Source organism: Rhinolophus sinicus, linkage group LG06 (genome assembly GCF_036562045.2).
Source record: "Rhinolophus sinicus isolate RSC01 linkage group LG06, ASM3656204v1, whole genome shotgun sequence".
In the NCBI taxonomy this organism is placed as follows: Eukaryota; Metazoa; Chordata; class Mammalia; order Chiroptera; family Rhinolophidae; genus Rhinolophus; species Rhinolophus sinicus.
This window is the reverse complement of record NC_133756.1, coordinates 30,187,662-30,213,931: the sequence shown is the minus strand read 5'-3', so window position 1 is coordinate 30,213,931 and position 26,270 is coordinate 30,187,662. Positions and strand designations below refer to the sequence as shown.

General features: G+C 32.6%; 1 protein-coding gene across 12 annotated transcripts in view; it reads left to right on the top strand.

Annotated features, from left to right (window-relative positions):
- DOCK7 (dedicator of cytokinesis 7) overlaps positions 1-26,270 on the top strand; it is a 188,247-nt gene that overhangs the window by 137,622 nt on the left and 24,355 nt on the right. For all 12 annotated transcript variants that reach the window (XM_019731259.2, XM_019731324.2, XM_074334827.1 and 9 more), the window contains 8 exons: positions 3,891-4,060; positions 5,049-5,203; positions 13,926-14,108; positions 14,222-14,357; positions 17,444-17,540; positions 20,026-20,122; positions 20,461-20,595; positions 21,490-21,642. In XM_019731259.2, coding sequence (XP_019586818.2) covers positions 3,891-4,060; positions 5,049-5,203; positions 13,926-14,108; positions 14,222-14,357; positions 17,444-17,540; positions 20,026-20,122; positions 20,461-20,595; positions 21,490-21,642 — 1,126 coding nt within the window. The remainder of the gene's footprint in view (positions 1-3,890; positions 4,061-5,048; positions 5,204-13,925; positions 14,109-14,221; positions 14,358-17,443; positions 17,541-20,025; positions 20,123-20,460; positions 20,596-21,489; positions 21,643-26,270) is intronic.

Below are 26,270 nucleotides of genomic sequence, written 5' to 3'. Positions count from 1 at the left end.
TCAGCCACTTCTCTCCATCCTCACTGCTACTTCCCTAATCATTTTTCCACCCTGGCTTCCCTAAAAATCCTTCAGCAGCCTGAGTAATCTTTTAGAAAGGAGAATCAGATTACCCTACTTCTTGCTTAATGCTCCTCAACGTGAGTATAAGGTTTGAAAATGGCAGTTAAAATAAAATCGAGACTTTTAATAATGGTGCTAGAAGCTTTGTATATATCTGGCTCACGTCCACTCCTGCCACTCTCTTCCAGCTTTACATTCTAAAATCTAGCCAACCTGGCCTTCTTTCTGTTTCTGTAAGGTGCCAACCTCATTTCCACCTTAGGGCCTTTGAACTAGGATTTTTCTCTGCCTAAAGAAAATTTCACATTGCCCTCAGATCTTTGCATACTCATTTCCTCCTAGTGAGTCTTCAGGTCTCCACTCGAACAGCATCTTCTCAGTGAGACTTTCATTGACCACCCAATCTGAATTACAGCCGTGTTGCCCTTGCCACAATCATTTTTAACCATATAACCCTATTTTATTTTCTACAGGGCACTTACCCTGACATTTGCTTGTGTTTTATCTGTCTCCTCCCATTAAAATGTGCTCATGAGAGCAGGCACTTCTTTGTTTGCTGCTGTATTCCCAGTGCCTTAGAATTGTGTCTGGTACCAAGTGAACACTTGACAAATGTATATTAATTCAGTGCATGAATGAATGTCTGTGAGAGACTCACATCTCATCTCTTTTACATTCTTTAGTGTTGTGTGTGTGTGTGTGTGTGTGTAATACAACATGCATTGTCTTAGGTAAGATTCTTGAGAGGGATGCTTTTCTTTTTACTCTATCAGACTGCTAAGTAATCAAGGATAATTCATGGCAATCGTATGTTCTAGTATTGATCAAAGATTTGCTTTCTAAAAACTTACATTATAGTAAGAAAGTTAAGGCTATGAAACAATACACAATTATTAAATGCTAATTTTGTAGTACGTAGAACTGTAGAAGATTAACATCTTTGTTGTATGTAGCATTTGTAACATTGCATTATTATTTTTCTGTGTGTTTCTCTTACTAAAATGAGCTCTTTAAAAACCGACAATATCTTACCTCCAACATCTAGGATAGGATGCTACAGGTCCTGCATAAATATATACTTAATAGCTGAAATGTGATTGAGTAATGTAGAAAGGGCTTCATGAAGACAGGTAGGTAGAGTGTAGACAGTTTGAGACGGACTAGTAACACTGAGAGATAAGGAATACATACCCAGATTTGGGAATCATTGGGAATCACTGGTGATAGAAAAACTTGAAAGGGAAAACATAAAAAACAAATGACCAGAATCTGAGACTTGGGAACAATAATAAGAGAGTAGAATGAAAAAGGGTGGGAGCTATTTGGAGAATATACTGAGAAAAGAACATTCAAGATGACAAAATGTAAAGTAGAGAGGTGGAGAATGAAATCTGAGATATGTTCATTAGATGTGGTTCTTGACAGTATTTAAAAATATACTTTCTGAATAAAAATCTGGAAGGGAGAAGAAAGAATCTCCAGCTAGATTTTATATATAGCTATGTAAAATGGCAGATAAGATCAAGGGCTCTAGACTAATACTATCTGGTTTCAGATTCCAGTTTTTAAATCAATGTGATCTTAAAAGAGATAAAAGCCAATATTTACTAAGTAAGGCAATATATAAGGCACTGTGCTAAGCATGTTACATAAATTATGTAACTTAATTGTGTCAACCACCAGTAGGATATTACCCTCATACATAGGAAAATGAGCTAAGTATCTTTGAAAAATCATTTAGCTATTAAATGGTGAAGGTTGTACATGTTGTGAGCATTCAAGTACTGTTAGTTTCAAAGAAAGGAAGTAGATATTAGGAAGTAAATGGAAACACTTGATATACAAGTGTGATCAAACATTATAGTGAATGTTTAAATTTAAAAAATTTATTACAGTAAAAGACACATTGCCATTAATCCCCCTCAAAATACTCCCCCTCATTTCGAACACACTTATCCCATCATTCTTCCCACTTTCTGAAGCAGTTCTGGAAGTCCTCTTTCTGAGTGTCTTTAGTTGCACTGTCGTGGCTGCCTCGAAGTCCTGAGTCATTTTGACTTTGGGGAAGAGCCAGAAGTCACACGGTGCCAGATCCGGTGAATGAGGTGGATGAGGACACACCATAATGTTTTTATTTGACAGAAATTGCCGTATACCAGAAGTGATGTGTGACATGGAAGATTGCCGTAAGGGAGGATGATTTACCACACACTTTAAAACACACCTTCTCTCAACCGTAGCTCACACCCAACTGACTGCACTGAACAAGTTGAAACTTGTCACACACTGTTACTAAGGGTCAAGGTGCCACTTCCTGTATTGAAGATTCCTTCCTTTCTGTTGGATGGCACGCAGCAGCAGCATTCACCATATTTCGTGATCACAACAGAAAGGCTCCATGTCACACATCGCTTCTGGTATGGCAATTTCTGTCAAAAACACTACGGTGTGTCTTCATCCACCTTATTCACCAGATCTGGCACCGTGCGATTTCTGGCTCTTCCCCAAAGTGAAAATGATTCAGGACATCGAGGCAGCCACAGCAGTTTAACTAAAGACACTCTTGAAAGAGGACTTCCGGAACTGCTTCAGAAAGTGGCAAAAACGGTGGGATAAGTGTGTTCAAAGTGAGGGGGTGTATTTTGAGGGGGATTAATGGTCATGTGTCTTTTACTGGAATAATATATTTTTTTTAATTTAAACATTCACCGTATGTTTTGATCACACCTTGTACACTGCACATTCAGGAAGTTATTACTGGAGAAGTTGTGTAACAGTTTATTACTAAAAGAAATACTACATAAAATAGAGGAAACTAGTTTCAAGTGAATACTTATTTTCAAGATAGGGAAGGCTTATTTGAAGAAAGAAAGGAAGAGCTTAGGGGGGACATTGAAACTATTGAAGACAAGGTGGAGTTCATTGAACATAGGAGCAAATTACTTTCTGAGAGAAGGTACAACTTTTTCTGAGACAAAAGGAAAGATGACCTGGTAGCTATAAAGATGAAGATGTGTTAAAAGATTTGGCCAGAGCAAATTCAGAGTGGCTATTCTTTCCTAAATGAAGTTGGAGGTAAGGTCTTTTATTGATATTGATGGTGAGAGGCTTAGGAGAGGGAATGAGATCTGAAATGGCTGTCAGGTACAGCATTAAGGGCCAGTTGAAGTTGGATGAATTTTTAATTAGAATGGTTTGTTAGTCAAAACACCTTCAATCTAAGAAAAGAGGCAAACAAGTGAAGGTGAGAGTGACTCTTGTTAGTGTGTTAGCTCATTGAAACTCAGGGAATTGGGAGTCTAGAAAAGTTGTAAGGGCCCAGTTGTGGTATATGAGCAAAGAAGTTCAGTTAAATAGAGATGTCAAATGCAATCCCAGCCTATAGACTACATGATCCATTAGGCAGAATATTTTGCTTTTAGAAAAAGGAAATAAAAGTTTATTTTTGGTAAATGTAAAAAGATCTCACTTGATGAAATAAAATTAACAACTGCTTAAGATTTCCCTTTTCTTGCTTTAAAATATCACCATAACTGGTCTTAAGTTATTTAATATTAAAATGCATTAATAAGGAGTTAATGTAGAAAATATACAGATTTACTTCTAAGTCAATTTGTGTAGCATTTCTTTTCCCTCAATTCTTATTTTATACAGATAATTTATTAATTTTAAAAAGAGAAGTGTTTTATAGGAAAGCATACAAATATGTGGCAAAGTTAAGAAATTGAACAAAATTGTTTCAGTACCATTATTTACTGTTTGTTTTAAAGAGATTAACTAATCTCTGTGACCTTACTGCTTCTTCTCTCCATCTTCTTTTTAAATAGACTGTTTGGATTGCATAAGAAAGTCATCAATGTGGTACACAATTTACTATCCAGTCATGACTCAGACCCACGGTACTCTGACCCCCAGATAAAGGCTCGGGTGGCCATGTTGTATCTACCTCTGATTGGCATTATCATGGAAACTGTTCCTCAGCTATATGATTTTACAGGTACTTGGTATATTTAAGACAACTTTTAAAGGCAAATTTCAACATATAAAAGTGTTAGAAAGTATCTCAAGGATAAAGATCTTATTTGAGGAAAAGAAATATAAAGAAATGTACACTGACATAAGTAAACTATAAATACTTAACATATTACTGAAAAACTGCATCATGTGAGAGACTTCACTACAACATTTCTGTAAGTACTTCTTATGACGAATTTTAAAATAATGATTTTGTAGCATTTATATCCCTACCTATTAGGAAATAGGGTTTTTTGTATACTGTTCATCTAAAAAACAAAAAGAAAACCTGACAAGTATCTACTACCCTCAGTGTCAATTTTATCATCTATATATAATCAAAATTAATATTCACCTGTATAACAAGAATTATGTTTATTGCTAACACTGAGTTAATAAGATGAATTTTTATTGCTTTTAAAAAAATAAAACCTATAAAGCTTTATTGCTCTTGCTTTTCATATTTAGAATTTACTTACATTCCTTTATTTGCTCTAAAGAAATCACTATAAGTTGCATTTAAACTAGCAATTAACCTGATAAAGGACTTGCAGTTCAATAAAAACAAAAACATTTACTGAGTACCTAATATGTATTAAGAACGTCAATAGGTGCTGGTGATGCAAAGATAACCAACTCCTTGCCTTTGAAGAACTGATAGTTGAGTACTTTTCCCAGTATTTTGATCACTAAGGTGAGTTTCCTTCACTGAAGGCAGAAATGTTGAAATTATTGTATCTTCTTTTACTAGCAAGTTAAAGTTTGCTACAAAACTATGAATTATTGTTATAGGAATGAATGAATATTTAAAATATTGTTTAGAAGAAGTAAATATAAAGATAAATATTACATGTTAACAGGTTTTTTTTTAAAAGAGTAATGGAGACTAGGAAGGGGAATTGCATGCTCAGTAACTGTTAATCAAGCTAAACAGAAGTTTTATTTATTTATTTTTGGATTATTTTTTCCAGAAACACACAATCAACGAGGAAGACCAATTTGTATAGCCACTGATGATTATGAAAGTGAAAGCGGAAGCATGATAAACCAGACTGTTGCCATGGCAATTGCAGGAACATCAGTTCCTCAACTAACAAGACCTGGCAGTTTCCTCCTTGCATCAACGGTAAAAACAACCCTCCTACAGAGTTTTTTTTTGGAAAGACAGATATTTAGAAGGATGTACCCTTAAATAACTGAGATTACTGTATTAGCTGATGCAGAAGTACTCTGAGTTTAATTTATTTTGTGGAAGCACTAAGGTTCTGAGAATATTGCCTATCTTGTACCAAGTTGTTTTAAAAATTATTAATTACCTCAGGGTTTATGGTGTAAAGGTCTGTATTCTGTCATTCAGAATTTTGGAAGTTACCCTATTATATAGCCTATTTTCTTTTTTAAATCCATTTTATTCTTTATCAGCCCTAAGAAACATTCCCAGTTGTTTAGTAATTGAGAATTTTTTTTCATCTGTGAGGATTTATACTTTTTCATGTTTAAAAAATTGACATTTCCTCTGCCCCTGTAATTTTTCCCCCTTAAGGAGGGAAGGATATGGGGGTAGGAAGAAATAAACTGCCAATAGAGTATGATCAAGTTCTAAAAGTTTTAAATGACTTTCTTTCAGAAAAATGCAATATTTATCGAAGCTGTTCTATGTAACTTAAAAAAGAGTTGAGGTAATTTACATATCAAAAGATTGACCCATTTTAAGTGTACAATTTCGTGGTTTGTAATATATTTACAGAGTTGTGCAGCCATCACCACAGTCCAAGTTTAGAACCTTTCTGTCACCCCAGTAAGAACCCTTAGGCATATTTAGTAGTCACTACCTATTTCCCCCCAGCCCCAGCCCCAGCCCCAGCCAGCAAAATTAATCCATTTTCTGTCTGTATGGATTTGCCTATTCTGGATATTTCATATAAATAGAATTATACATTGTGATCTTTTGTGTCTGGCTTCTTTCACTAAGCATAATGTTTTTAAGGTTCATCCATGTTGTAACATGTATCAGTACTTTCTTTTTTTAAATTGCCAAATAGTTTTCCTATATATTAATATAGCAGATTTTATCTATTTGTCAGTTGAAGATTTGAATCATTTCCACGTTTTAGCTGTTAGGAGTAATGCTGCTATGAACATTTATGTACACATGTGTGTATATATGTTTTCATTTCTCTTAGGCAGATACTTAGGAGTGGATTTACTGGGTCGTGTGGTATCTCTGTTATTTTGAGAAAATTCTAATATCTTTGTTGAAGTTGCTGCACCATTTTCCATTCTCAGCAGCAAATAAAGGTTCCTATTTCTCCAAATCCTCACCAACACATTACTATCTCTTTTGTATTATAGCCACCTTAGTGGGTGTGAAGTGGTATCTCGTGGTTTTGGTTTGTATTTCGCTAATGTCTCCTGATGTTCAGCATCTTTTCATTTGCTTATGGGCACATCTTTTTGTATATCTTATTTAGAGAAAAATCCATTCAAATCCTTTGCCATTTTAAAATTGTGTTATTCATCTTCTTGTTATTGACTTGAAAGAGTTCTTTATATATTCTGGGTACAACTAACTCCCTTATATGTGATTTGCAAATATTTTCTCCCATTCTGTGGAGTATCTTTTCACTTTCTTGACGGTGTCATTTGAAGTGCAAAAGTTTTTAATTTTGATGAATTCCAGTTTATCAATATTTTTATTTTATCACATGTACTTTTGGCATTATACATAAAAAGAATATGTACATGTACAAATTAAAGTAGAATAATAGAAGAAACAACAGTGTACCAACCACCAGCTTCAGAAATAGCACATTGCAAAAACCTAGGAGGTTCTCAGTCTGCCTTCAATTAGCCCACTCTCTCCCCTCAAAATGACCACTATTCTCAATTTTATTGACCTTGCTTTTCATTTTTTAAAACTCTTCTTATGTGAAATATACTACACATGAACAAGGACATGAAACATCAATGTATAAGTTTATAAAATATTATGAAATGAACACCTTTATAACCACCACTGAAGACAAAATACAGAACATTGGCTGCCTTCCAGAAATTCTTAGCTTGCTCTTTACCACAGCTATCCACCAAGCTCCCATTATCCTGACGAATGAAGTAATTGCTTAATTTTGTTTATAGTTTTACCATCTAAGTTCACATCCCTAAATACTATAGTTTTACATTATGTTTTTAGTAGTCATCTATGTTACAAACTATAACTATAATTAACTGATTTTTATTTCTGTATGATATTCCACTGTCTGACTATAGATCAGTTTATCCATTCTATAGATGTATAAATGGTTTCTGATCTTTGGTTCTTACAAATAGCAGTCCTATAGATTATTTTATATGTGTCCTGTATGCATTTATATATTTTTATTTAAAGTATATCCTAGGAGTGGAACTTGGTGGGTCATAGAATATGTGTATCTTCATCTTTACCAGATATACCAGGGTGTTTCCTAAAGTGTTCATCTCGCAGTAAAGTTTATACTTGCACCTACAGTATGAGAGTTTCCATTCCTTCACGTGTTCATCAGCATTTAGAATTTTCAGAATTTTCAATTTTTGTCAGTCTGGTAATTTATAGTTCTATTTCATTTTCCTGATGTCTTGATCAGGGTATGTACTGTTTCATATGTATGTTGGTCATTTGGATTTTTTCTTTTGAAGTGTCTAAAGTTTTGGGGCCATTTTCCATTGGATTGTCTGCCTTTTCTTACAATTTGCAGGAGTGTATATGTTCTGGATTAAGTCTGTTGTCATTATAAGTGGTTCAAATATTTATTTTATGTGGCTTGCTTTTTCACACACTTAATGGTGAGTGGTGATTAGAGTCTTATTTCAGAATACTTAAATTTGTCAATCTTTTCCTAGTGTTTTATATTTTTTAAAAACTTTTTCCTGTTCCAGGATTTTGATTGTATTTTCCTATGTTATTTTCTAAGATCTTATTTTGTTCTTCCTTTTATATGTTACACTAAACTCTATCTGGAATTGATTTTTTATGAACAGTGGAATTTGGGGGTCCAGGTTCATTAACTGTATGTGTTACACCATATTATCGCAACATCATTTATTAAAAGACAATATTTTCCGTACTGCTCTGGAGGAACCTTTATACGGTCTATCAAGTAGAGAAATTCCTCATGCATTTTTTAAAAATGTCTTGACTAATTCTTGGTCCTTTGTATTTCTACATACATTTTAGAATCAGCTTCTGAAGCTTCACTAAAATAAGTAAACAAAAACCAATGAACTCTGGGATGTGGGTTGAGATTGTACTGAATCTATGGATTAGTTTTGGGGAACATTGATATGTTTAGATTGTTGAAACTCCTAACCCTTCAACATGATAGATCGCCTCATTGTTTAGGCCTTTAATGTCTATGAAAATGTAAACTTATAGTTTACACCAAAGAGGCCTAGTGCATTTTCTATAGATGAAATTTTGGTCCTTGATATTTTTTCTTACATCTTTATTGTATCTGATATGATAAAATACATGTAATTGTATATAATCTTATATTCTTATAAATGTCATCTTTTAAAAAAATTCTATTTTATAACTGTTGATTGCTTTTCTGTGGAAATAAAATTGATTTTATACAATGATGTTTATTTCCTGCAGAATTGCTAATCTAATAACCTATGTAAGATCTTTTTTTCTATATACAAAATTACATCATCTGTGAATAATGACAGTTTTGTTTCTTCCTTTCAATTTTTTTTCATAATTTATTTTACCTGCTAGGTCCTCCAATACAATAGTTGGCATCCTTAAAGGGGAAATTTGCAACATTTTGTTCTTAAATATATGTACTATAGTTTCTTTCTTTCTCTTTTTAGATACCCTCTTATTATATTATGGAAGTTCTCTTCTGTTCCTAGTTTGCTAAGAGTTTTGTTTTTTAGTTATGAATAGTTGTTGAATTTTATCATGCTTTTTTTGCATCCATTGAGACAGTGATGTCATTTTGCTTTTTGATCTTTTACTGTGATCCCTTTCAATTGATTTTCTAATGTTAAACCTACCATGAATTCCTGAATAAAACCCAGCTTTCATGATTGTACGTCAATGGATTTGGTTTGCTATATTGTTTAAGATTTTTGCTATATTTTGCTATAAGATTATTGCTGTATTTGTTTAAGATTTGTGTGTCTATGTTCGTAGTAAGATTGCCTGTAATTTTTCTTTTTCATAATGTTCTTTTCAGGTTTCGGAATCAGGGTTAAGTTAGCCAATTAAAATTAGCTGGGAAGTTTTCCCTTTTCTAATGTTCTCTGCAAGTACTTGTTTAAAATTGGAATTACTTCTTCCTGGAATATTTGAAGAACTTGTGGGTGAAGCCATCTGTACCTGCAGTTCTCTTTCTTTCTTTCTTTCTTTCTTTCTTTCTTTCTTTCTTTCTTTCTTTCTTCCTTCCTTCCTTTCTTTCTTTCTTTCTTTCTTTCTTTCTTTCAGTTTTAAACTTACTGATTTAATTTCTTTAATGACTGTAAGAATTTTCAAGTTTTCTACTTTTTTTTTACACTGGTTTCTGAAAATTTTATTGTAATAGAAATTTATTCAAATTTTTTGACATATATGGAATTGTTCCAAATATTTTCTCTGGTCTTTTTAATTTTTCTATAATACCTGTGGTAGATGTAAATGTTTTCATTTCTGTGACTGACTTTTTGTATGTTTTGTCTTATATCAGTCTCAACAGAAATTTGTATGTATTTTTAGTCATAAAAAAATGATTTAGGGGCAATGTCAATCCTCACCTTTGAATATTTATTTTTATTACTACTGTCTTCTACTTTCTTTGGGTTTATATTGGGTGTTCTTTTTCTAACTTCTTGAGATGGATGCTTAACTCCCTAGTTTTCATCCTTTCTTTGATACATATTTTCAGCTTACACATTTCCTTTATCATTTTAGTTACATGCCACAATTTATACATAGCATTTTCATTATTCAGTTCAAAATATATTTAATGTTCATTATGATTTCTTTTAGACTTTTGGGCTATTAAGTTTTTTTTGTTTTAAAATTTCCAGTCATATGAAAATTTCTAGTAATCTTTTTGTTTCTGATTTTGTCCTAATTGCATGATTAGATAACTTACTCTGTATAATTTCTGTTTGTTATATTTGTGACAAGTGGTTTTATGGTGTAGTATACGGTCAGTTTCTGCAAGTACCTCATGTATTCTAAACGAATGAATATTCTTCAGTTATTTACAATGTTCTGTATTTGTCTATTATGCCCATTACATCAGATTTATTGAATCTATTGTTTAAATCTTTCTTTTCATTGAATTCTCTGTTTATTCTAATATCCCATACTACTGTGGTTTTGTAATTTCTACCTGTCATTTTGTCAGATCTTGTTCTACTTCCTTTGAGACCTTATTACAAAATATCTAATAATTTTAAGCTATTACATGTTTTTGATGGACTTCACCTTTTATCAACATGAACTGTGGTATTTTTTTTTTTGCCTTAAAGTCTATTTCGTATATTAGTATAGCTATGCTAGGTTTCTTTTCCCTAGAATATAAATAGCGTGAGTTTTTTCATTCTTTCACTTTCAGTGTTTTTTCTTATGTTTTAAATGTTTGAAACATTGTTTTAGATGCGTGTTTTATACACAAAATCTAGTTAGATTTTGTCTTATATTTTTAAAATCTGGTCTCTTTATCTTTCAAAAATCTGGTCTCTTTATCTGGCCTTTTAGTCTTTCACTAGACTTTAAATCCCTTTTCATTTAGTATAAAAGTTTAATGCACTTAAGATTTTAATTTTACTTGTTGTCCCACCCATTATGTTTTTCTTTATGTCTCATTTATTGTCTTCTTTTGAATTGTTTTTTCCTCATCCCATGATTTCCTCTCTATTAGTTTCGAAGTTATATATTCTATTTCTCTTTTCGTAATTGTATTACAAATCACATTATGCTTCCTTAAATTAAATTCCAGTCAAATGTAAATCATTACCTTTACATTCACTTTGTTTAATACAAGGATCTTAAAATAGGTTGACTTTATTTACCATTCTCTCTGCTTAAATGCTACTATTTCTATGCATTTTAATTTTGTATATCATTAAACCTCACAAGACATTATTATTTTTCTGGCTATATAGAGTCAGTTATTTAGATTAGCCCATGCGTTCACTTTATTTGCTCTTCATTCTTTCCCAAATTTGTGACCTTCTGTAAGACAGATTTTTCTTCTTTATGAAATAGGTCCTTTAGAATTTTTAAACTATGGTGATGAATTCCCTGTGTTGCTTTGAAAAATGTCTTTATCTGACCTTCATTATTTAGGATTTAAAAAAATTTTGTTTAGAAATAGCATCTGAGTTTTCTCTTAGCATGCTGATGGCATTGTTCCCATTGTCTTCTCATTTGCATTGATGCTTTTGATAAGTCAGCTGTGTCAAACTATTACTTCTTTTAAGATAATTTTTTTTTTTTTCCATCTTGCTTCTTTATGTTATTCTCCTTAAAATTGATTTTGTGTGGTTTCATTCTGTTGATTATAGTTTTGAATTACATTTATTCTGCTTGATATTTTTTGGACTTCTTAAATCCATGGTTCAGCATCTTTCTTGTAATCTATGAAACTCTTGGCTATTATCTGCTCAAATATGTCCTCTTCTCCATTCTGTCTCTTTTCATATTCCAGTTAAACATACGCATATATTAGTTCTTTCTATTCCATTGAGTAGAGACATTGTCTATGTCTCTACTCTTCTGTATATTCCATCTTTTTGTTAACCTGTCCTTCATGCTGGTTGTTTCTTTTGATCTACCTTCCAGTTTAATAATTCTTTCCTTAACTGTAACTAATATTATATTAAAACAATCCCTTGAGTTCCGGATTTTGGTTATTGTGTAATTTTTTTCAGTTTTTGTAAATTCTGTTCTATTTTTTTCAAAAATGTTTTTCTTTGTACTTTCAAGCTTTCTGCAAATTTTTAAGTATTTTTGGGGGGCAGCTGTACATAGAAAGTATCATTTTATTGTCTGATAATTTCAATATCTCAAGTCTTTGTGAACTTATTTTTGTTGTCTGTTTTGGCAGTTCTCACTCATGATGTATTGCTTCCTTGTGTGCCTGGTTCTTTGATTATGTACTGGGCTTTGTATTTGCATTGTCATTCCTAGGTATAATAAAAGTCCTAGGACTGTGGTCTCTTCCTTCAGAGAAGATTCATTGATTGGTAATACTAGAGCAGAATTCAGAACTATCCTTTTTTTAAATGTCTTGGGAGAATAGGGCAAACTGCCCCTCAGCCATTTTTTGGGAAGGCTTAATTCTCTCATGGAACCTTGGTTGAAAAAGACTGTTGTGGATACTAATCTCAGGTTGATTTTATATGCACCAGCTTACCACTAATTCACGATGTGCCTTTTCTATCTATCTATCTATCTATCTATCTATCTATCTATCTATCTATCTATCTCTATCTATCTATCTATCTATCTATCTATCTATCTATCTATCTATCTAAATGAACACACATTCCTAATTTTAATGTAGGCAAATAGGACCATCTTTTTGTGGTTTATGGTTTATGCTTTTTAGGTCTTATTTAAGAAGTTCTGTCCTACCCCCAGGATCATAAATATACTCTCTTGTATTTCCTTCTAAAAGTTTTAAAGTTTTACCTTTTACATTTAAGTTCTTCCTTTGTCTGGAATTTATTTTTTATACAATGGTGTGAAGTAGGAGTCTACTTTTATTTTTTTCTCTAGGGAATCAGTTATCTCAATACCATTTATTGTACAGTCTATCCATCCACCACTGATCCATAGTGCCAGCTCTATTATATATCAGATTTTTATATATTCATAGGATTTTTTGTGTGCTTCCTATTCTGTTTCAGCACTATAGCTCTATCCATATGCCAATATCGAACTATCTTAATTATTCTAATTCTTTAGTAAATCCTACCTAGTCCTTCCTCAAGAGTGTCTTGGCTATTCTTGGCCCTTTGCTCTTCCCCATAAAATTTTAATTAACTTGTCAACTCCCAGGAAAAACCTGGCCAGGAATTTGATTGGAATTGCAATGATCCTATGGAACAATTTGGGGAAAATCTGACGTCTTTCCATCATTGAGTCTTTTTCATGTTTGTTTGCCTTTCTTCAAAATGTGTCACTGTGTTATTGGCAATTTATATGGGGGTGTAAGAAATGTTAGTGTATGCCTGTTTGTCAAATTCAGGATAATTTAGTCAATATGTTTATGCATACCTGAAAGTCCAGCTATATAAAGTACTGGTTTCTTTCAAATAAAGAAGCATTTTCCTTTTCAGAGAGGTTGTGGAATTGGGGGCGGGGGTCAAAGCTATGTGTGCCCAGGTCAGAGTCAGTGTTGCATAGTGGTGAGTTTATGTAGGTGCATTAATTTACATATGCATGCATCCATGAGAGGTAGTAAACATAGTTGATAAGAGCTTAATCTCTGGAGCCAAACTTTCTGCATTTGAATTCCATTTCCACCATTTACTGCAAAATACTTGTTTAAAATATTTAACTTGTTGGTGTCTTAGTTTTCTGTCTCTAAGATGGCATGAGCCATAGTATTTATCTCTTTGGATGGTTGCAAGGGACAAATAAATTAATATGCATAAAATGCCAGGAGAAGTTCATTAAACTTCAGGACCTTAAGTTTAAGGTTCTATATATGACTTACACAAGCATTGTCTAAATCAAATGGTTCTTTTTAAATATATTTGATTTTAAAGAAATTTTCATTTTACTGCTTTTAGGAGAAAACAACTGACAGTCGCAGAAAAAGAAATAGTCATTGATCATTCTGTCTCATTCTACTGCTCTTTATTTTCAGAATGGCAGGCAATACACTACCTTTTCAGCAGAATCAAGTCGGAGCCTTTTGATCTGTCTACTTTGGGTTCTCAAGAATGCAGATGAGACAGTTCTACAGAAGTGGTTTACAGATCTCTCAGTCCTGCAGCTAAACCGGTTATTAGATCTGCTTTATCTCTGTGTGTCTTGCTTTGAATACAAAGTAAGTGATAATTATACTATTATTGTAAAGAGGAACAAGAAAGGAAACGTGGGGGAAAAGGAAGAACATTTTCTCAGTGCCTCTTCTTTCCTTTTCTAATGTTTAAATTTTAGGGAAAGAAAGTGTTTGAAAGAATGAATAGTTTGACCTTTAAGAAATCAAAAGACATGAGAGCAAAGCTTGAAGAAGCTATTCTTGGGAGCATAGGTGCTAGGCAAGAAATGGTGCGCCGAAGCCGAGGACAGCTTGGTACGTACACAATATCTTCTCCTTCTGGTGAGAATTTTTTCAAGTTCCTTGAAGTGTATAATGATCATTGTTACAAGTCATCAATGACAATTCTAAACTTAAAAAAAAAGTGTTTTAAATATAACTGTGAATTAACTTGAATAACCACTTCTCTGCAGGAATTCAAGTTAGACGTCTGATTTAAGTAGGGTAAACATACTTCCTGATTTGCTCTGGATAGTCTCATTTATTGCTCTTTCCCTTGTGTGATTATTAATAGCATCCCTTATTTTTAAAAAATAGACATTTGTTAGAGCAGTTTTAGGTTCACAGCAAAATTGAGGCGCAGGTACAGAGATTCCCCCCATGCCCCTGCCCCCACACATGCACAGCCCTCCCCCCCATTATCACCATCCCCACCAGAGTGGTGCATTTGTTGCAACTGATGAACCTACACTGACCCATCATAATCACCCAGAGTCTGTAGTTTACATTAGGATTCACGCTTGGTGTCCTTCATTCCATATGGCGTCAGCCTTTACTCTTAAAAATCTCCTAGTTCGCACAGCGAATGAATACATCTACGGTGAAGGTATTGTCTATCAAACTCAAATATTAGGGAGAAAAAAACAGTTCAGTAGTCTTAAAGGCTTGTTTCTAATCCCAGATCTACGACTCATTAGCCATATAAGCTTGGCCAAGTCACTTAATCTCCTCACTTTTCTTTTCCTCATCCACTTGTGATTGTTTTGCACATTTAAAAGGTACTGTAACTAAATGATCTGATCTTTGTGGGGACCATGTGTGTGTAAATATTTCGTAAATTCTAAAGTGACATACAAATAAGATTGTTGCTGAGAGCCCCATAAGGTCAGGGACATGGCTTAGTCATCTGTGTACATGACACATGCTGACAGTTCCATATAGATTTGTTAACTTAAAATATGAATGTACATTTACATGAATTTTTTTTTTAATTATTGTTTTCTGAAAGGCCATTAACACAGTGATCTTTTATTTAAGTGAACTTAAATATCTTTTATATGCTATGTGTGTTTGGAATTTAATAATGAATAAGACAAAGTCTTTGTCTTTAATGGAATTGGAATTAATAGAACAGTTTTTTTCACTTTAGTTACTGACAGTTTACGGTAGACCTGTGTATTTTCTTTTAACTCATTTATTATGTACAACATCCTCTAAAAAAGTATTAAAATTAACTTTTATCTAGGTCAGTTAATTATTACCAAAACTTAATGACTAATTATCTCCAACTATAAGATAAAGAAAATAAAATTCCTGGAGGTAAATACCTTGCCTAAGATTATAAACTAAGTGACAGAAACAGGATTTTTTGACTTCCAATGTAGTGCTCTTTATATCATATCACAGCATTTACTGAGGTTTGCTGTTGGAAAGAGTGGAACTGTTAACAATATGTTTATTACATTTTTAAACCTGTGGCCTTAGGACAGCTATCATTGTTTGAATGTAAGAATTGAATTTCTGTATGTGGAATCCAAAACAAACAATCAAACAAAAATTGAACTCGTAGATACAGAAAACAGATAGGTGGTTGCCAAGGTGGGAGTGAGAAGAGGGTCAAAAGGTCCAAACTTTCAGTTATAAAATACATAAGTACTCAGGATACAATGTACAGCATGGTGACTGTAGTTAATAATACTATGTTGTATATTTGAAAACTCAGACAGTAGATCTTAGTTCTCATCATAAGAAAAAATATGTGACTGTGGGGTGATGGATGTTAACTATAGCTATTGTGGTCATCATTTTATAATATATACATGTATCAAATAATTATGTTGTACACTTGAAATTAATGCTATGTCAATTAAAAAAAGAGTTGAACTTCTTGTCTCAATAAAATTAAGCCTTTGTAATTCTTATTTACTTTTGAGCAGTTAACCTAAGTCACCTAATGATAAACATTCTTAAGGAGATTAGAGACAATTTCATAAAAAAGTAATGATAAAAATGTAAATAGATCACAGATATTTGTTTTGTTAACTGTCCTAATATAGGCATATCATTTTTGCTTTCTTTCACAAAATTTCTTAGAGATTTCAAAATAAAAAAAAGGAAAGAGCAAAGGAAGTTCTATTTGACTTCTGAATTTTAATATTCATTTTTCGTTTCATCCTCCCAATTAATTTAAAGTCGCATGTTTTTCAAAAAACAAAGTTAGTTTTCTCATTGAAAGCCTGAAGTTATGACTGATTCTATTGTTTAAATATGTATTTCTCCACAATTTCCAATGCCTTCTCTACTTCTGCTGGATTTGTATGAATCAGTTCTATTGCTGTGGCCCCTTAAAGGAGCCCATCCTGTTCAATGTGCCTTCCATCCAAGACACCTATCTGGAGAAAGCCCTTATCTTTTTCTTGTCCTGCCTTCTGTGGACCAAAAGAAGTAGTAACTTTAGGAATTTTTTTTATATTCTTTATTTATGAAACAAAAACTTATTGAGCTCTCAAAATGTGCCAGAAACTTTGTCAGCCCTGGACATAAAATGGTAGACAAAAGAGGCATAATCTGTGTTCTTAGTATCTTATATTCTTATGGTCATAAGTGCTATGGAGAGAAATAAAGCAAATTAAGAAGAAAGGAAGTGTTGGAAAGTTGGGGAAGGCCTTTGTTCAGAAGTGGTGAATGATTGTTCTTCCCACATTTTCATTGGCCAATCACGTGAAAGGAACAACAACCATTGCACAGGTCCCATTGAGGAACATGTATAGTGAGACTACACACAACAAACACAACTGGTGGTGTAAGCAAGAGGAAAAGTGGTAGGAAATGAGGTCATAACATATAGATATGGTTAAGATTTTGAGACAATCAGTGTTAGAAAATATGCTTATTTAATAAGGTTTTTTTTATATTACATGTAGCAAATCTATTCTTTAACAGTTGTGAAAACTTGTAATAACAAGCACATTCTCAGGTTTTTTCCCATTTGTATTGAAGATAAAATGGCTGTATATAAAATTAATAACATTGTGAAGTGTTTCTTATATGTTTACAAATATACATATATGTGGTCCTACTAAAATAACATTTTAAAAGTGGTTTTGAAATTTATTTGACAGAGAGAAGCCCATCTGGGAGTGCATTTGGAAGTCAAGAAAATCTGAGATGGAGAAAAGACATGACTCACTGGCGTCAAAACACTGAGAAGCTTGATAAGTAATATAACCTTCTATTTTATGTTACTGATGAGCTTGTTGGATTTCAAGTGCAAGAGAAAAGTGATTCATTTTAATGTTATTTTATATATGTTAGGCATTAAAATCTTAGAAGACAAAGTAGCTACATTTGATTTTTGAATTTAAGATTTAAAAAGCTTTTGGGGAAGAATTTTTCATGAGGGATAGTAAAGAAAAATGTTATATATTTTAAATGTTTCCTCATTTTCCCCAACAACCCCCGTGGAAAATGCATTCTGCAACTGTTTTTGAACATGTTCTATTTCAATGATTAGAAAAAATTAGAAAACTAATCTTTACCCTCTTTGAGGTTATAATATAATTAAAGAAAGACAAAACACTGCAGTTCTTCTGTTTTGAGCACGGAAGCAAGCTAGGTACACAGACTAACCCTATTGCCAAAAACAACTAAAAGTGTCCTAACATGGGTCTGAGATCCTAAAGGACTGTATTTTCAGCATAAGAAGAACCATGAATAAACTCTTTTCACTACCCAGGTAACTGCAGGTAAAACTGCTTGGCTTGAAATTTGGCACTGAGTCAAGAGGGAAAATATTTTCTCTTGAGAATTTGTAATTACAAGTTAGCCCTCAAATAGCTTGACTGGCCTGAGAAACTCTGAGAATATTGTGATCGACTCATTCAGGTTTTCTCAGTACTTCTAATTTTAGCACTGAATATTCCACATCCGAGGGAACCCCTCAGTACTGTCCAAAAGCAAACCAGGATGATTGGTCACCCTATCTGAGATCCGTCTTTAGTCCAAGCGTTAGAGGATTCTCACAAATGAACTTCCAAAAATACTAGCTCACACAGTAAAATATAAAACACAGGGCAAGGCTCTGAGTGAGCCAGCAGAGAGAGAAACAACAGACGCAGTACCATATAGATGACAGTTTGGAGTTATCAAAAGCTGTCTTAGTCTCTTCAGGCTGCTGAAACAAAATACCACACACTGGGTCACATATAAACAACAGAAATTTTATTTCTCACAGTTCTGGACGCTGGGAAGTCCAAGATCATGGCGCCAGCAGTTTTGGTATCTGGTGAAGGCCCTCTTCCAGGTTACAGACTTCTGGTAGAAGGGCAAGCAAACTTCCTGGGGCCTCTGTTATAAAGGCACTAATCTCATTCACAAGGACTTTGTCCTCATGACCTAATCACCTTCCAAAGGCCTTACCTCCTAATACTGTTATCTTGGGCATTAGAGTTTCAATGTAAGGATTTGGGGTGGGGACATTCAGACCATAGCAAGTACTGAATATAATATATAAATAGATTAAAATTTTTAAGCTTTTAGTATCTGCTTTTCTCTCTGTCCATTTCTTTCATTATTTTTCCACATGTGTTGTGGAAATGACATAGCAGCCAGATACTATACGATGAGTATATTGCTTTTTTTCTGCATTGGCATGATGTCTTCTCTCTGTTTATCTTGCTGTGTTCTAAGGAGTCCTTTTGTTGTTGTTGTTTTATTTGTTTGTTTTTTTGGTGTTTTCCTGATTTCTTTTTGTTTAAGCCATCTTATTATAGTCATGTTTCTTCACAGAAATCTCACTGGAATTTTATATTTCAGCATTGTATATTTTCTTTTTCAGTTGAATTCTAACTTTGCCGTATTTTCTCCTTAAACTAAATTTGTAAAATGTAAATTTCATGAACTGTTTTCTTTAGTGGTAGTAATAAAGATTCAGAAACTCGAATATCTAAGAACTTCAGAAAGTTAGCGTTTAGTATGTCCTTGTTCTTTTGCTTTGATTTATATATATATATATATCATTTTGCCTTTTTAGATGTAATATATAGTTTCTATATATGTATTGCTACTAAAACAAATGTCAACTTTACCTCTAAGTCATCTAGTTTTCCTTAATTTTTTAATTGTCATTAATAGTATTTTTGTAAATATTTGGTATTCAAGTAAACCACTTTATTGTCATCGAATTTTGTTTCTAATGAATGATTCCACCCAGAGTTAAATTGTTTTCTGCATCAAATATTTTCCAGAATTTTGGGAACTTATATGAAACTTTAGGGGAAAAAAAACCAAGTACTTTTTATCCTAATTTGATATGTTGAAAATCCTTGAGCGGTTTGAATGTTGCTGTACCTCAAGCCCTAAATGCAGGCCCACACACAGCACCACCTGCTGTCCGTGCCATTCAGAGCAAACAGTGTTTCCTGTGCTTGCTGTATCTTTGGAAGCTAAGTATTTCTGCTTTCAGTGGCATTGTAGTACTGTAATAGGGTGAGAAATGTATATCAGCATGGTCAAGCAAATGTAGGGTAAAACAAAACATTTTTTAATATGTAAAATATTTCTTTATTCTCTTGTAATTTTTCATTCAGGCAAATATTAAAAATGGTTCTAAGTTTTTTATTTCTGTGTATCTTTAAGTTTTTTCTGAATTATGGATCTATTTTTTTTAAAGCTAAATATAATTTCTTACAATGTTTTGTATTAGATCAAGAGCAGAGATTGAACACGAAGCACTGATTGATGGAAATCTGGCTACTGAAGCAAACCTAATCATTTTGGATACATTAGAGATTGTTGTCCAGGTAAGAACACAAAGAAGAGGAATTTAAAGTATAGATTTGGTAAATTGGGGTTGGGGCGAAAGTATTTATTGAGCCATATAATTACATTTAAATATCAGTAGTTCCTAAAAGTTATATAATAACTCCTCTTTTTTTCTCATTTAAATCCTATCCATTCCTTTTTTCTCCTCTTTTCTTCTCTTATCCAAATCCTGGTAAACTTTTTTTTCCTGGAAGTCCTCCTAGATCTTATATTATCATTTTCCTGTTTAAAAAATGTTTATTTGTTTTACATATTCTGTCTCCCTAGCCAAATTGCTGGTACATCTCCATTTTATTTATCTGTCTTTAAATTGCAGACAGTTTCTGTAACAGAATCCAAAGAGAGCATCCTTGGTGGGGTGCTAAAAGTGCTATTACATAGCATGGCCTGTAACCAAAGTGCAGTTTATCTACAACACTGTTTCGCTACACAGAGAGCTCTGGTTTCAAAGGTAGGTTGATTTTTGTAACTGCAGTCTTGTCAGACTTTATTAGCATTGTCTAAGATCATTTGACATATTCATTGGTTAATGTATTTATAACTAAAATTTTAATAATAACCCAAGACACTTCTTTGCCTTTCTTCTGCTTGCCTTTTGGAATTCTTATTTTGATTACTTTCAGCCAGTTTCTGGCTTAAAAAGTAGTAGTTTTGATGTGGAGAAGAGCCTGAAATTAATAGCTAATTTTAAATTTGGGGCTTTTCTGATTTTCTCTTCATTTGTTCTGTCTGTTCCTTATAAATTTAATTTATCAAGAATTCAATGTATAAGTAGTTCAGTCCATTGAAATTAACTTATCCTATGGTGAATGGAGAAGAAGGTACATTTGTTTGTTCAACTACTTCAAATAATTATTTCCTATGTTTGTCCCCCCGCAAATATGTATATTCTTAAACCTTGCATGTAGCTATTTCATCTTAATCATCTGATAAGATGGAATACAGAGGTGTTGATTAAACTTAACCAGTGAAAATAACTTACGTACTATTTTGTAATAATAAAGACACATCATAAAATTATTATATGTTGGCTACTATACTGTTTTACGCACATTATATAACCTAAGATAATCATACAATCCCATGTAGATAATGTTATTAGGTTCATTTTATGGATGAGAAAACTTGTCCAAGGTCATACTACTACTAGCTAGTAAGTGGCATAATCAGTATTCAAACCCAGTTCTGTCTGGCTCTCGTCCATATTATTAACCATTGGCAAATATTGTCCCTTAACCATTCTTTTAATTCCTGGGCTATACTAACAGATCTCTAGTTCAGGCTTTATTAACATATCTCTGGAACTTTTAGTGTATAAATTCAGTGTTGGTGGTGTTTTTTCCAGTTCCCTGAACTCCTGTTTGAAGAAGAGACAGAGCAGTGTGCTGATTTATGCCTCAGGCTTCTCCGGCACTGTAGCAGTAGCATCAGTACAATACGGTCACATGCTAGTGCCTCCCTTTACCTCCTGATGAGACAAAACTTTGAAATTGGGAATGTAAGTATTTTGTCTCTGGGTTTTGAATCTCTGGATTCATAGTGAAATATAACTTCTGCAGCTATCTATTAAATGAGTTTTTGGGAATCACGGAATTATTTTGTATATTTTGAATCTAATCCTAGACTGTCTTGATATTTCTCATTCTTTGGATAGCTGGTAAAAATCCAAATCTCTAATTTTGCTTCCTGTACTAAAAATAACATATATAGCAGTACAGACTTTGAATGTGAGTATATGTAAGTTTTGAGTATCTTGACCTCATATTTTATGATTTATATGCCAGTCTTTGAAGAGTCCATGTTTTCATTTAAGGTTTTTATATTTGTGTTGTATTTTTCTTAGTTTTTCTTAGTTTTTTAAGTCAAATGTTTACCTCATATTTTTACTGATGTAAGTATTTAGAATTAAACTGGAATTTTCCTTTGAGCACTGCTTTTGGTATCTCATTGGTTCTGATATGTAGTATTTTCAATATTCTTATTTTGTCATTTCAGTTTATATTTTCTTTTTAACCCAAAGAGTGTACAGTTCTTTTTATTTTAAAGTTTTGATGTTAATTTTTAGTTTTATTGCAGTGTGATCATACAATCTACCGGTATGTCTCTTTTTTTACTGTGGATGTATGCATTTGTGTGTCCAAACATACGATATTTTTATAAATGTTACATAACCATTTTAAAAAAAGGGGTATTCTTTATTTTTAGAGTATTGAGTTAAATAAACAAATACATCTCATTAATTATTTTACTCTGTTTTTCTATATCCTTTTTTATTTTTGATCTATTTGGAGAACTGACAGAGGTGGTTTAAATCCTACACATTGTCTATTACTCCTTTAGCTCTTATTTGGCAAATTGATATTCATAACTGTTACATCTTCTTATGAATTATTATTCCTTTTAGAATTGAAAAGGGCCTGAATTGGTTTCATTTAAAACTTTTATTTTTTGTACTAAATTCTATTTTGTATGATATTAAGATACATCTGCTTTCTTTTTAATTTGAACTTGCTTCAGTTACCTTTGTCCTTTTATTTTTACTTTTTTGAATCACTGTATTTTAGGTATGCCTCTCATATACAACATAAAGTTGAGTTTTACTATGTAATACATTCTCTAAGTTGAATTAAATCTTTTCATACTTGCTATTATAACAGATATGTTCTGGAATTCTGTTGTATTATTTTGTTAATGTCTCTCGTCCCTCTCCTTTTTACAAAATTTGTATTGGTTGTTGTCATCTTGCACCATCTGGCCAGTTCACCTTATATTTTGGGTGTAGTGTTTATGATATTTAGGAAAGTTTATATTGCTTTAATGATTACCTTTATAATTAAGTAATATCTTCAGTCCTCTATTTCTTTAGATCTTGTATTCTCAGTGAAGGCAATATTACCACCAAGTGAGTGAAAATTGGTTCTTAAGGGATGAAAAAAATCTTAACTATCACAATGGTTTGTAGCCTTCCAAAGTTCAGCACTACCATCAGCGTATCATTCTTTAGTACAGTTAACCCTTGAACAACGTGGGGGTTAGAGGCACCAATCCCCATGCATTCAAAAATCCATGTATAACTTTTGACTCCCCAGAAATGTAACTACTAATAGCCTACTGAACAAAAGCCTTACGCATGACACAAATAGTTAACACATATTTTGTATGTTATATGCATTATATACTGTATTCTTATAATAAAATAAGCTGGAGAAAAAAATGATATTTTGAAAATCATTAGAGAAAATACATTTGCAATATTTACTGAAAACAATCTGTGTATAAGGGAACCTGTGCAGTTCAAACCCATGTTGTTCAAGGGTCAACTGTATTTATTTCATTGGGTTTTGTTAGGTATTACATGAGGAGCATTGACATTAAGTTCATGGAAGATAAAGAACAAAATATATGCAAAATTGGTGCTATAAAACTATGGAGAATATATGGCTGTGATTTGGGGGACTTTCAATCAATTGCTTCAACCCAATGTGGCAAGACGTGGTCTATAGGTACCTGTTGGTTTCCATTCACTTTTTTGTGCCTGTTGTTTGTGTTTGATCCTCAGTGCTTTTGTGTGTGACTTGGGCTTTGAAAATGAAAAAAAAACAACCTTTATTATTTATTTCAACAAAAGTTATTCAGCCCATCGTTAATTATGTCAAGTGCTGAAAAGAAAAATGTCAACAATATCTGAATGAATATCAAGCAGCTAAATATTATCCTGTAGTTTACTCAAGAAAGTTCTTGGGAATAATATTTTATAAGTTCTTACTCACTTAGAGTTGCCTGTACTTCTAAGATAGCAAAGATGGTTATGAAATTTTTGCCTCAAACTTTGAATAATACAAAGGGTGAAAAAGATCAGCAAAACTTACAAGATAAAGTACACTTAATTTAAAAAAAGGTACATGAGTACTATTTCCTCCCGGCATTAAATATTGTAGAGATAGCTGAACATAGCCTGATATTTTCTTTCATTTTAAATACTTTTTCCCTCCCAACTGCTCAAGTGATTTTTTTCTTTATATTTAAAATGAAATACTTTTTCTCAAATATGTCATGATGTGGACTGATTTTTGTTAATTTTCTCAGGCATACGATGTCTATTTTAAATTCATTTATTTCAGAAAGTGTTCTTGAGTATACAATTTTATTAAATTTTTTTCCAGGGTTTAAGGATTTTTAGCTGAGTACCAATTATACATATGTTGGATCTATTTTTTGCTTTACTTTCTACCTATCATTTTCTCTTTCCCTTTTTAATACTTTTTAAATTTCCATTCATTTTGGTTGCTTTTTTTATTTCTCTCCCCTATATTCCTATGTGTTCTTCACATCTCTATCTTTTTTCTAACCACTTTTATCTTTTTCTTTTCTGTTTCTTTTTCAAGTAGTGTCAGCTCATATGTAAGCTCCTGTATTATTTCATCACTTTCTATTCTTGTTATCTTTCCTTAAATTCTTTTATTCCTATTTTGTTTTCCTTCCTAAAGTTAATGGCTTCATAAATATTTTATAATTTAAGGCAAAACATTTCATTTTTTCATGTTTCATGACAGCATTTTTATTATAAGTGTTCTTTATCTGGTGAGTTTCACTGATCTTAACATAGAATGAGCTGGATTATCTTGGCCCACGTATTTGTAGGAAGTTTCTTCAGGAATGTGTTTCTCATGGGATTTTGCTATTGCACACACATATTCCCTAACTTCCTGAAGTTTCTGGTCAATCCATTTCTGTTCAGTCCTGGATTTTTTAGCTCATGTTCTTTTCAAAACAGTTTTATCACTTCAAAGTTAGTCTCTTATTTAAAAGAAGTATTTTTTCCCATTATTTTTGAAATCTCTACCCTAGGATTCCTCACTATTTTCTTTCCCCGCTTTGCCTTCTATTAACTTCCTATCTTAGCACGTCTTGGCAATCCTTATGCAGTTTTCTAATATATGGATTATATTGATCTCCTCATTTTGCTGAAAAGAGTTATGGATTTTTTCCTATTCATCTTTTCTTTTTGTATGAAATCCAGGAGAAGTGAGAAATTGCTCTCACACTATTCTATTTTTACTGGAAGCCAAATCTTGCTTCTTAATCCAGAACAGAAGAATTCAGTTACTTTATTGATCTTGTTTAGTTTTAAAATCGGGTTCCTAAAATTGGACCACACTTGAAGTTTTATTGATATAGTTTTCTGTTATTTTTGGAAACCTTTATATAACATGATAAAAACAGGTAATTTATCCTCTTAGTGTCAGGTGGTACCTCTAAAAAAGAAGAGATAATTTAAAACTGGTAGTCATTTCTATAGTTTATATATTCAATAGGTATTAGAACTGTGTACGAGGTACTGTAGTAGGCACTGGGCAAACATAGATAAAAGGACAGTCTTTCAAGTAGCTTAGCATCTAGTGGGGAAGGAGATGAACAGGTAATGTTCATCTAATAATAGTGATAAGTACCTACTTCAAATGATTGTGTGAGGATTATATAAATTAATATTAAGTAAAATACTTGTAACAGTAACTGTAACTGAGCAAATGCTGAATAAGTATTTGCTGTTGTTAATATACTGTGAGGTTAGCACAGGGCACTGTGTAAGCACAGAGAAAAATAGCTTATGCACTCAGGGACGGATTTGCACAAAGAGGAGATGCGTGAACTAAGGATGAAGAATTAATTGCCCAATCAGATGGACAAGTAGGTTAATAGAGCTTTGTGCATAATTAGAAAGGCATGGAGATGAGAGAATGAAACAGGCAAACAGAGAAAGATACTTTTTTAAGCACTTCTTGATGATTACGGCTAGAAGAGAGAGTAGTAAGAGATAAAGTAATTAAAAAGGCTTGGACTAAGCTATCATAGGGCAGATACTTGTTTTGTTTATTATTGTACTCTCAGTTCCCACCATATAGTTTTACACATTATTGAGTTGATAACTGAGTTTTATCCTTAAACCTATGGGCAGCCATTGGAGTATTTTAAGAAGAGGAGTGATGTGTTTAGATTTGAATTTTACAAAAATTTTCCTGATGCTATGTGGAAGGTAAACTTGAGGGATAAGAGAAAAGGCAGAAAGATCTATTAGGAAGTTATTACAGTAATCCAAGGAAGAAATGGTAAGGATGTAAACTAAAG